The sequence below is a fragment of the Capsicum annuum genome, chromosome 5 (assembly GCF_002878395.1).
Source record: "Capsicum annuum cultivar UCD-10X-F1 chromosome 5, UCD10Xv1.1, whole genome shotgun sequence".
NCBI lineage: Eukaryota > Viridiplantae > Streptophyta > Magnoliopsida > Solanales > Solanaceae > Capsicum > Capsicum annuum.
The window spans coordinates 28,577,055-28,589,982 of NC_061115.1; the positions used below are offsets into that span (position 1 = coordinate 28,577,055).

The window sequence follows — 12,928 nt, forward strand, 5'->3', positions numbered from 1 at the left end:
TGCCAAATTTAATCTTATTTGTTCTTGAATGGTCACATTAATACATGCGAGTCTAATCCCGTTTGCGAGCTCTTTACAATTCGAGCAAAGAATAACTCATTATAAAGTTAAAAGAAAAACTCTTTCACTTCCTTTTAAGATACCCTATGATCTTTTCTAATATTTTTTGCTCTACTTTGTGGTATAGAAATACGTATACATCATTTGAAAGTCGAGAGGAACCAAAGTTTTACAAGGAAATATGTGTAAGGCGTTGTAGCCTTTTTATAACTAATTCGTGAAGTGGTAAAAATATGTGATATCTAAATTTTATATTTAAAAGGTCATAGAGTGGTGGGTATGTTTAGTAGAGGGACAAGTAATTTGGAATTTATTTAAAGAATGAAAAGAAATTATATCCGCATATGCGCTAGCTTCATATAGTCATATCTTCCGGCTTATATGAATCAAGTTATGAGCTATATATCAAATGTAAGCTCTTTAGTTGTTTTATTTTTTTTTTAAAATATTTGTGGCTGCTACGCCATTTTATTAATCAAAACAGAATACAAAATAAATCCAGTCAGGTCATGGGCTAAAAATATAAAATAAAAATAAATGAAAAAAATCTATAAAATATTTTTGGTCCATCCCACTATTAATAGTGACCCAGTCCTTTGTACTATATTGAGTCTTCCTCTGTACTCTTGTCAGTTCTTACTCAACCTTTTCAAATTCCTCAATAATTTCGAGATCCTTACACTCTATTGTCATCGGAACCTCTATTTTCTCCGCTTCCTCCTGTTGGTCATCCATGACCTTGCTCCTTTACATCAACTGCACTTCCTTTTCACATAAGTATCTTCACTATATCTAGGTAATGGCCTTATCTTCGAATCTTTTAGCTCCTTCTCTTAACTTTTTTTTATCATTTCTCCTGTTAGGTGTTTGGGGTTTAGTCACTATTATGTGGACTTAAAGAAGACAGACATCTGGAGTTCGCAACTCTTCCATCTGTAAGTGATACCCTATAGTTGCTTCACTTTTTTTTCACTCCTCTTTATATATAGTCTTGTCTTAAATCTCTTTTTTTTTTTACATTTCTCAGTTTTATGGTGGAATGGAGTTTTCTCCCCCTTTGCAAATTAGGGCCTGAAGCTGACCTCCAAGTGCCAAAAATAACATTTGACGTCGGGATCCTTAATTTTTGGTAAAAGATTTTGTGTGTTAACATATCTTAGAAAGACTTGTTTAGAAATTTTAATGTTCGTGGGTGTACAACATACTCTTTTGTATATATTCTTGGTGCATTTTCTTATATTGTTGGGTTTATCTATACTTTCATGCAAGTGACTTTTGTGAATCCTCATGTTTGTTGTGGTTTAATATTTCTTGTGCTTATCCTTATTATTGGTATTTGTGATTTATATGCATTAAGAATTTTCTTTTCCATTGTTGGTAGCTCTGTGAAACTGTGAAATTCTATCTTGGTGCCTTCCATCTCTGATAGATTAACTAGATTGTAAGCTAACTAACTGTTCTTTCTGAAAATATGCTAAAACTTGACATTTTACTTTGAAACTTTCTCTCTAATCTCCTTCACCATCTCTACAATCTCTCATGGAACTCTCCAAACTTTCTTGATGTTTTTAATCATTGCAAGCAAGTTTGTTTCTAGGATTTTATCTTGTGCTTTAATATTCGATCAAAATCTTAGTGTCTCAAGGATAGATTTAACGTTTGCTTCCATGTTTATATCCTAACCTAACACTCCAACCTGTACGTAAAGTAAATCACCTTTGTGGTCTCTTAAACAAAAGCTATAAGAGTTGGGACCAAGATTCCCTTTGCTTGTACTATCAGTGTTGGATTTAGTGCCATTTATTGCTGGAAGCTCCCTTTTGACAACATGGTGGTATAATTTTGGCTTGTAGCCGTCCAAAGTCTTGACCAAGTCTTTTTAGTATTGTCCTCAATCCTGTTCTTGAAACTTTAGCCATGGATATAACATTTTCAGCATCTAATGTTTAGATGTCTGAATATATTCCACTATTATAGGTAAGTTGGTGTCTCCTCCATATTTTCTTGTGTTCTTTATCTTTCGTAATTTTTATAAGACTAAATTTGAAAGTGTCTTATAGACTTTCTGTAATTTATTGGTAGTTTTTACATTCCACCACTTATTGATTAGTTGGTGTGATTGTAGGCTCTCAATGTAGACTTGCGCAAGTAACAAATGGCTTCCATACCTTTTAGCTGTGGGAGTTGTTAGGAAAAGATGTAACATTGTCTCCTCATTATGCCCCTCACAACACCAGCATCTTGACACCAAATTTATTCTCATGCTCTGTAGAGTATCATGTGTATCAATTCTCTCATTCCAAGATCTCCATAGGAAAAAGTTGATTATAAAGGGTAAACCTTTTACCCGTATCTATTTATACACTTTCTATAACTCTTTTCTATTTCTTATCATATTGCAAACCGATTTTACTAATAATCTTTCATTTATACTCCTCATTCACCATGCTCAATTTGATTCTCTCTCACTTACGAGTTGAGTTATGTTTTCACAAATATGATCCACCATTTCAATTGAGAGGTACTATTCTAATTGTTCTCTGTTTCATCTTTTATTTGTTACAAAATATGTCACCTATATCTCCTCCTCACCTTTTTCTGTTCTCTTCAATATAATACAAAGCTCCCATTTTTGTTCAGTTGTCAAACCAGAAGCCAGCACCTCTTGACTTGACTTGCCACCAGATGTTCTGTTCTACTTCTTCTCTTATATTAATCATCTTTCTTCAGGTATAAGATATCCTTATTTCTTGTGCTAAAATTGAATGTCACTTCTTGCAATACTTATTTCATGTGAAATCACTCCACGGAGAGTTTTTGGTTATTCTAAAATTTCACCATAGTTTTACAAATAGAGCATTATTCCTCTTTAGGCAAACATAGTGAGTCCTATGCTACTCAATGCTTTTCCTTGGTTCCTCTTACGTTAACCCTAAAAATATTAGTCATTATTATGTATTTGTTTTATTACTCCTTTTGGTGGGTTTATTGCTGATATCAAGTATGTGGGCATATATTGTAGAACATGCACTATCAGAGTATACCTTCCCCCATATGTACGTATCTTGTTTTATCATAACTTTTTCCATAACTTTTTTATTAGGCTTTCAAAGTGAACTTTCTTCTTCCTCTTATATTTTATGGAGCAACCTATATAAGTACAAGGAAATTTACCTTGCTCAATTTCTGTAAGCCTTCTTAACATCTGCCCCACTATGATAGACATCTTCTCATGTATCTATAAAAATCTCTTTTACAGATTAATCAACTATCCCGACGCCTTCTCATATTCTCTCATAGTCTTTATCATCTTCTTTACTGAGTTTCTCTGTCCTTGCAAAATAAAATGATCTCATTTGCATAGAAAATATAATTTATTTGTTCACTCCATTTAGGAAGGCCAAATCCAATGAACTCTTTATCCTCCTTGAGGTTGTTAAGACCTCTTGCAAGGACTTTAGCTGCAATAACAAATGAAGTGTAAAACAAGGGATCTCCTTGTTTAAGACCTTTGATAGAAGCAGAAAAGCCATAAGATTGTCCATTAACTGATATAGAGTCCTAATTATTTGATAAGAATCTCAAAATCATATCAATCATTCTTTCTCCAAGCCCTAACTTTCTCATTACTTTTGTTAAATATATCCATGACATCGCTACAAAAAAATATTTAACAACGGCGGGAATTCATTGCTAGTCCATGTTAATCCGTCGCTAAATAGAAATAGTGATGGATTAACGACGAATTGTTGTCTGTTGACATTATGCTCGTTGTTATCCATTTAGCAACAAAAAATAAATCCGTCGCAAAACTTATGACCGCCTTACGACCAATGAGATCGGTTGTTACATGTTAGCGATGGATTAGTCCGTTGTTAGATCGTTGCTATTTGCATAAATCATTTTCTTCTTGGCTAAATTTACAACGAAATATTAATTCATTGATTTGTCACAAAATAGTTTAATCGTGGATAAATTTATGACAGAATACTTTGTTGGTGATTCGTCACAAAATAATTTAATTGTGGCTAAATTTACAACGAAATACTATGTTGGTGATTTGTCGCAACATAGTATCATCGGAGCAACCATATATTTGCGACAATATATATATATATTCACAATCTGTCGGTATAGCTTTTCAGTAGCAACATAAAAATTGTCACTAATATTTCTGTTGCTATAATTTTCTTAAAAGCTATTTAAACATGTAAATTATTAAATGAATAAATATAACCAGCCTCATATCAAATCATTACTAGTTGATAAATATATAATTTAGAATGTTTAGCAAAATCCATCACAATATTTATCCATATATCAACAACCAAGTGTTCGTGTCAAAATAAGCTACTGTTAAAATACACAACCTACCCACATCCATCAAAAACTATTGTTATTGAACAATTATTTTATACAATTCCTCAAAAAATATTCTCAACCCATAAAAAATTATTGTTACTGCACAATTGTTTTGTACAATTTGTCAAAAAATATTCCCCACAAAATAGACTATCTAAAGTTAATGCGGTTACGAATCAACGACGTCATCATCATTAGTAGTAGGAGGATCAGATGTCACCACTTCTTGTACACCAATACGATCAAAAACTACCGGAAGAAAGTGATTATTAAGTGATGGAATCAATTGTTTCATAAACTCCTCCAAATTTGTTGTCGAAACGGAAGGTGGTACTGATGTGAAAGCATTAGAGCCACAAAAATTTGTCCCAAAGTAACTTTCACCTTCGGATTCGAGATCAAATATTCTTTTCTTCTGTACTCTCCCATAACTTTATAGTATAATTTCAATTGATCAACATTACATTGAGACTCCCTTTTCTCCATACTATTTCTTCATATTTTTCCTGTAACAAGTACATTAACTAAGTTAATGAAAAAAACTAGAAACAATTATGCTAGATCAATGAAATATAGTACTAGCAGCATATAAAAGCTTATAGAAGCATATACCAGCAGATTATAATATTAATTCTAACATATATCAATGAAGAACTATGAGCAGCATATAATAGAAGAACTGCATATATCAATGGAACATAGTACCAGCAACAGTTTACTTCTAACATACACATGCAGAAAATAAATTAAGTGCTGATTAAAATGTTAGAAACAGGCAGCTTAGGATTCAATCAAGTATAAATATCTTACTTAAATATCAATTACACATCCAATATAAACATCCAACACTAGTAAAATTATGAAGCAAACTCCAACCCATCCTTCTACTATTTAGTATTAGTATATTCCATTAGAACAGAAAGATAAATCGTTGTATCACATAAACACACAAAATTTTAGAATTTCACACTTACAGAATTTTGCAAATTCAGAATTCTAGAATTTTAAACTCTCAGAATTCTGAAATTTCACACTTCCAGAATTTCACACTACTTACAAAATTTTGGAAGTTCAGAATTTCAGAATTTCACACTTCCAGAATTCTGGAATTTCACACTTCCAGAATTTCACACTAACAAAATTCAGGAATTTCAAAATTTTAGAATTTCACACATACAGAATTTCACAAATCAAATTCTGTAATCACACGTACAGAATTTCAGCTATATTAATAGTAGCTAAATTTTACATTTTCTAATCAAAATATTCCAGCTAAACTCTAGCTAAAACAGAACCTTTTTTCCATAATACAATAATAATATACACGCAATGACTATGTCATAACTATTATAGACTTACGTGGAGATTTCAAAAATGCTCAACAACAAAAGATTTTTCATCATGACCATGTGTATGAACATGCAAATATAACTCACTTGGGGTTGGATCTTGATCCAATTCAACAGCCTATACAATAAAAAAATAATGAGTTTAACAGAAGAAAGAAATTGACTGAAACTGAAAAATCAAGGTGTCTTATAAAAGAAATTAAAAAATCAGTGATTCGCACATCCAGCATAGTAGTAAAAAGGTATTAATCAGTAATCGACACACAGTCGAACAATAGTAAAATTTTGTACTTATAAGTTTTTTCGGTGCTCTCCAACTGTGATAGAGCCTCCTATGTGTGTTCCAGCAGCGACTTTACCTCCACCATGATGATTCTTTGAATTTATATCTGACTTTTTAATATATTCATCGCTTTTCCAAAGTTCTAGCCACCTTTCCACACATGGTCATTTACAAATTCAAGTTGAACTATAGCTCTATGTTTTTTTATATTTGAAATAAAATTCTTGTAGCATAATGAAACCTTCTTCATCCATAATTGCTTCACTACAGTTTCGCTAAGCGTCCCAATAGAAATTCTTTTGAAATATAGTTAAAAGTTATGTAAAATATTTCGGAGTTTAAAGTAATATAAATATACAGTTTAAAAGTTATAAGACACCTTAAATTCTCCAAAATGATCATTTTTGACATCGTTTGAGACACTTTTCCAATCGATCCCATTGGGGTCAACTTCACTTTTAAAAGATAGTGAAATAGATCTGGAGTATACTTTAGAAGATTCCAACCCGTATACATGTAAAGATATTGGTGTTGTTGGGCTTGGTGAATATCACTACTATAAACAGCTATAATATAGCAGGTCTAATTAAAAGCAGCTATGTAAATAGTTTTTTGCATTCTGAATCACTGCAAAGTGCAATATCAAAAAATAGTCCACTAGCATCACTGGATAAGAAATTAATTAAAGCTAACAGCTAACAACACCACAGGATACACACACTATAAATTAATTAAGCAACCAGCGCCACAGGATTCACATACACTATTAAAGCTAACAACTAACAGCACCACTGGATATACACTATAAATTAATTAAGCAACCCGCACCACTGAATACACACACTATATAAAGCTAATAACACCACTGGATACACACTATAATTAACCAACCAGCACCACTGGACAGACACACACACTATATAAAGAAAATAGCTAACAATACTACTGGTTACACACATTATAAAATTAATTAACCAACTAGTACCACTGGATAACACATACTACACATACTATAATTAATTAAAGCTAACAACTACCAGCAAATAGAAATAGTGGACATGACTACAATTACTACCAAGACTGTACAAAAACAGTATTAAAAATAATTGTACAACTAGTTACTACTATAGTAAAAGCTAACAAGAGTAGCAGCTTATTGGATACATCACTAAGAGAAAAATATGATGAAACCCATGACAAGAAACACAGAAAATTACAGGATTGTTGTATGTTAAAGTGAAAGATGTAACAAGCATCTTGTAGGATGAATAAAGAGCAAAAGTTGAAGAAAAAAGACTAATATTGAAATGAACTAGCAAAAAAATATTGGATACACAACTAAGAGAATAATATATACAATTCAAAAGCAATAGTAGAATTAGACTAACCCTAAAGAAGTCAGAAAAATAAGGATCCACGCATGGGTACTACTGAAATCACCTTCACAATTTCTCTGAGAAGATGTGCCCTCAACTATTGAGGGGCTGTGAGTATTCATACTTTGATTCGTTGGGCTACTTTGATTAAGTGTAGGAGGAGATATCTTAGGAATGATTGGACTACTTGAATCGATTGACAGACAGCTAGGGATGGAACTTGTACCACCTTCTTCAATAACTGTACTTAGAATAAATGGCATATTTATACAAACTGTAGTCTTAGTCTTACTCCTACCCAAGGACTTGACTACATGATATTCGTCTAGAGTCATATCTATCAAAAAGCAAATAATGTAGTTAGATCATTACTAGTCAAAATCAAATGAAAATTATGAGCTATGAAAAAACTGACAGATTATTAAAAAAGAAACTAAAATCATTACATGATACACTAATTCATTTAATGAATATCTTAGTCAATTAGATATTCAAATTTTCTTTAAAAGATATAAAAATTTGCTTTCAAGGTTTTGTATGTGTACCCAAGATTCATCACAAAACAGTGTTTCAATCTTCAGTTTTGCACTTTTTTATAGACTCTTCAGGTGCCTCTTTTGATATATGTACAAAGTTGTTACCTTTATTTAAAAAAAGAACTGAAAAGCAGAAACTAAGGAAATGATAATATTTTCAGAAAATTTTCTAAAACTAAAAATACAACAAAGATAAAATAACAAATTTTTATCAAGCTCTAGTCACTATCTACATCTTCTTCAAACTCTTACCCTTTCTCATCATCCTCAGATTCCTTGATTTCATATTTTTCTTGGAATTCATAATGCTCATTAAATAAACCATCATCAACAGGCTCATCCATTTCAAATACACCCCCATTTGAATCATGTAAGAGTATATTTTTATCAATAGAGACAGATATATCTATCCCGTGGACTTCAACTTCTTCAACTTGAGAGGGAACATTCAGTTTTGAAGTTTTTGCCCCTTCCTAAACTGATAATTCAACAACATTTTGAGGTTTGACCTTTAATACAGCTAGCCAATCATCTTTATACTTTTTTTTTGCTTGGATAAGGTACCTAACATACTTGAGTTGCTTGCATTACAAGAATAAAAGATTCATATTTTTTATACCGATGCTGATGGTACTAATTATGCTTCTTAACACTAACATTCATTGTTGGGTCAAACCATTCACATTTAAATAAGACAGTTTGCGTTAAATGTGCTTCATGGTAGTCTACTTGTATAATCTCTTTTATCCGTCCATAATAATTACCAAAATTTGGATTCGAGATACAAACTCCACTATTAATTGTTGATCTTACGCTACCATGACATTCTGTGTGAAATTTATATCTGTTAACAAAATAAACTGAATGACATGTAGCTCCGATTAATGGTCCACGAGCAACACTACACAAGAATTCATTCTCAATGAAATTGTACCGGGCCTATTTAAAAAAAATTTAAACATTTGATTAAATTTGAGAAGCCAATTTAAGAACATCATTGTATAAAAATATAATATTTATACCCTTACATATTCCTTGAACCATATAGAGAAATTTTCTTCAAGGCTCTTGTCTATTTCACTCTAAGAGAGATTTAGAAATTCTTCTTGCAAAAGTCCCAGATACATACTTCATTGCAACAAATAATTTAAATAAGAAGTCACGATATAAGGATATGATTATATTATTAAGAGAATTTGGGTTATCTCACAAATGGATCAACCCCCTCCCAATTTAGTAAAGTATAAGTTTGGGCAGCTTTGATTTCATCCAGAGATTAATCCCATTTTTTGGGCTTCTCACCATAGTCGACCTGGATGGGGGAATATTGACAGATTTCCTTTAAGATCTTCCATATCACCACCATCATTATTACGATCAATAACATGATTACGTGACATGACATGAGGTTAGAAATAATGAGAAAATAGTTGTGTTGACTTCATCATTAAGTATGCTTCATAAATGGAACCCTCAACATTAGCTTTATTCTCAATCGTCCTTTTAAGAGTTCCCAGATGCCTATATATATAAATAGAAGGATGATTACAATTTAAAAGGTTATGTTATTTATCATATTCATCATAAGTTTGACATAGAGTTTTACAATTACCTTTCAAAAGGATACATCCATCGATATTGCACCCGTCCATCTATCTTTGCTTCATATAGAAGGTGCACAGGAAGATGTTCCATTGAGTTGAAGAACCCAGGAGGAAATATATATTCTAACATGCATAAAATTTGTGGAATATCTCCCTCTAATCTTACCATATGATCCACTCGTAGAGTGGTGAAAGTAAGATCCTTACAAAATAGGCTCAATTCTGTAAGTGCCTACCAAACATTACTAGGAAGTAGTTCAAGAAAAAATAATAGGCATTAGTCATTGCATGAAAATATGACAATCATGACTTTCCATACCAAATAACCTTTTTGCATTTATGTCTGATAACCTACCCAAATTTGAAACATACCCATCTGAAAAATTTAAGCCCTTCACCCAATTAAACAAGATAGCTTTTGCTTCTTTTTCTATTGTATAGATAGCTTTGGGATATTGTCCACTCCATCCTTTACCAACTGAGGTCGATCATAATATTTTGCCATATCTAGATGTGACTGTGGATTATCTTTGGTTTTGTCATCAAAATTAATAACTGTGTTAAATACTTTATCAAAAAAAAATTTCTCAATATGCATGATATCAAGATTATGCCGAATCATGTTAGAACTCCAATATGGTAAATCCCAAAAGATGTTTCACTTTTTCTATCTACATGGCTTACATATTCTTTGATTGAATTCTTCTGCATCTAACTCTATTACTTTTCTTATCCGCAAATCCTAGGAGAACTTGTTAAGAACATGTAAGCCTCTTTCACGCACATTCCTAGAGGTAAATTGTATGGAGTGACAACCACTGGCCACGATGAATATTTCCTTCCAGAATGGCTGAATGGTTGAAAACCATTTGTACATAACTCCAACCTTATATTTTTTAGTTCATCAACAAAAAGGGAATGAGTTTTATTGAAGTTCTTCCAAGCCTCAGATTCTGATGGATGACGCATAACACTATCCTTTTTTTTATTCTCATGATGCCATCTCATGTCGGCAGCTATAGCATGGGATGCATATAATCTTTGTAATCTTGGAGTCAAAGAAAAGTAATACATTTTCTTACAAGGGATTAATTTTCTCTTATGAGAGCCAACACAACGCTTGTACCTTTGATTGCCAAAAAATGTACAAGATGTAAGGTATTCGTCATCACCCTAATACAACATACATCCTGATTCACAATAGTCAATCATTTCAACCAACAAACTCTAATACCCTGTATTAGATTTAGCTCAATTCAGCTCCTAGTACATGCATAAGAGGCTTAAAGATGAAATTTTTTTCTAAGTGTTGGGAGACTTAGCCATTTTTAAGACCTCCTAACTTCGAGGATTTTTAAGTTTACCTTCAAGACTCCAAGACGATGGTTTTTGAGTTAATTCATGCTCATGGGTGGAAGGAGCATGTCTCGGGGAATTTTTGTATTTTTCGGATGAGAATTGAGGCACGTTTTGATTTCGATTCCAGAACCTCACCGAGATTATGGTACGTTGCAGTGGCTATAGTGATTGGCCATTCACCGCATCGCGATGTCCATCCAAACAACATTCTAGTTATGAATTTAATCTTCTAAGAGGTAGTTAGGACTTTTCTCAGCACCCCAAGTCGTAAAAATATTAGATTAAACGTCAGTTAGGACATTATTTGCCCACATTCTCCAATTTTACACTCAAGAACAAACCCTAATCCTTCCCCCCTATGTTCATCTATTCCATCATCTTCTCTTCAAGAAAAATAAGAATTTAAGTTCCCTAATCCAACAAAATTTAAGAAAATATTCAAGATCATCTCCAAGGCTTGCAAGGTCAAGGTTTCTCAACCAAGTCAAGTCTGTTAAGGTATGTGGGGTTATGAACAAGGGTTTTCTTTCACCCTTGTGCCTAAAACTTGGTTTTAAGTTGAATTTTGCATGAATTGAAATTAGGGTTCATACCCAATTCGTGTTATTTTTAGTTTATGAAAGTATCATGTTATTTAAGGCTTCAATTGTAAGAGATTTACATATATCCATATTTGAATTCATGAGATTCATATTATGATTGTTATTCCACTACTTTGATTGAGATTATTGAAAACTTTTAAGATGATTATTGAGCATGAGGTTTAAATATGATTATTGATGCATTAAAGCATGATATTTTGAGTCTTAAGTACAAGTGATGAATTTATAAGGAGACTATGTTCTCAAGTTCTATTGACAAGTTTTGTTAAGTGCTTTAAAAGCAAAGATTAATCTTTTGATCCTAAGCTAAGACACGGAATGTACATTTGTTCATCTTGATTTTGATTTAAAGCAAAGAGAAGCATTCATAGTTTTCATTATACAAACCTTATGCTATTCTAAGGTTGATTTTTTAAAAGTATGAGCATATAAGTAATATGAGAGTAGTATTTAGCACCAATTTGGGTATGAGTCCAAGGTCACATGCCCCAGAACTATGTACCACCATAGGTTTAAGTCCCATAGTGGGTTAAGTATAGTTATCACTTAGGTTAAGGTTCTATTTCGATGGCAAGGGTAGAAAATCTCTCCCCAACGTGGGTAAGATGTTGGACTCCATGATAGCTCACATGGTTCATGTCGGTTAGAAGAACCTCCTAAAAGAAAGAGTAAAAGTAAAGGTTTTAGAACTAAGTGTTATGGCTTACAAAGTGTATCCTTATGCTTCATTACTCATGTTTACGATTTTACAACTTTTGTTTTATTCAAGATCAAGGTGAATCATCTACACTTAGCATGCATTATTTTAAAGTCTATGTGTACCTTCAGTTATTGTTTTACTTGTGCATTCATCCCCACATACTCAGTACATTCTAAAAGTTTTGATCCACATATATATCTATGTGCTACATTATTTCATAATGTAGGTCCTGGTGCTAAGTTCCAGCATTGATTATGAGCATCTCCACCTACATCCCGACGTTTGGTGAGTCCTTATAGTTTGAGGACCCGTTTTATCATAATTTGATATTGAGGAAGTATTTTAGTCATTTGATTTTTGTTAAGTTTGAGTCAGCTGGGTCTTATCCTAGTGACTCTCTAGTGGGTGAGTCAGTTGTAGCCAAACGAGTCTATAAGAAGTGTCCTATCACTGAACTATATAAGACCCTACTAGCAGACCAATAGAGTTAGAAATGATAGATTTCAATGTTATTTTAGGCATGGATTGGCTCTATTCATGCTATGCATCAATAGATTTTCGCAACCGTGCAGTGAAGTTTTAGTTTTCTGATGAGACAATTTTTTTAGTGGGAAAGTAGTTCTGAATCTCACAAGAGTCATTTCATATCTTATCTTAAGGCCATAAATTTGATATCAAAAGAGTGAATTTATCATTT

At 32.5% G+C, this 12,928-nt stretch overlaps 1 protein-coding gene and 1 long non-coding RNA gene across 2 annotated transcripts; one reads left to right on the top strand and one right to left on the bottom strand.

Moving 5' to 3' along the window:
• The first annotated feature begins 343 nt into the window (after positions 1-343).
• On the top strand, positions 344-2,170 carry LOC107872373. Its single transcript, XR_007055481.1, has 3 exons — positions 344-837; positions 924-995; positions 1,088-2,170. It is a non-coding gene; the product is annotated as an uncharacterized LOC107872373 (long non-coding RNA).
• Positions 2,171-4,591: 2,421 nt separating this feature from the next.
• LOC124898460 lies at positions 4,592-8,310 on the bottom strand. The gene is made up of 2 exons (XM_047412105.1): positions 8,219-8,310; positions 4,592-4,853 (listed from the first exon to the last, which is right to left on the bottom strand). The coding sequence occupies exons 1-2, from the start codon at positions 8,308-8,310 to the stop codon at positions 4,592-4,594; spliced, it is 354 nt and encodes a 117-aa protein (XP_047268061.1).
• Between the last annotated feature and the right edge of the window lie 4,618 nt (positions 8,311-12,928).

Bases quoted from the DNA above. Each gene is read 5' to 3' on its own strand.
- LOC124898460 (XM_047412105.1), bottom strand. From the start codon at position 8,310: ATGGATGAGCCTGTTGATGATGGTTTATTTAATGAGCATTATGAATTC. The intron at 4,854-8,218 runs GTAAGAGTTTGA...TATACTATAAAG, and splicing joins TCTGAGGATGATGAGAAAGG to TTATGGGAGAGTACAGAAGA.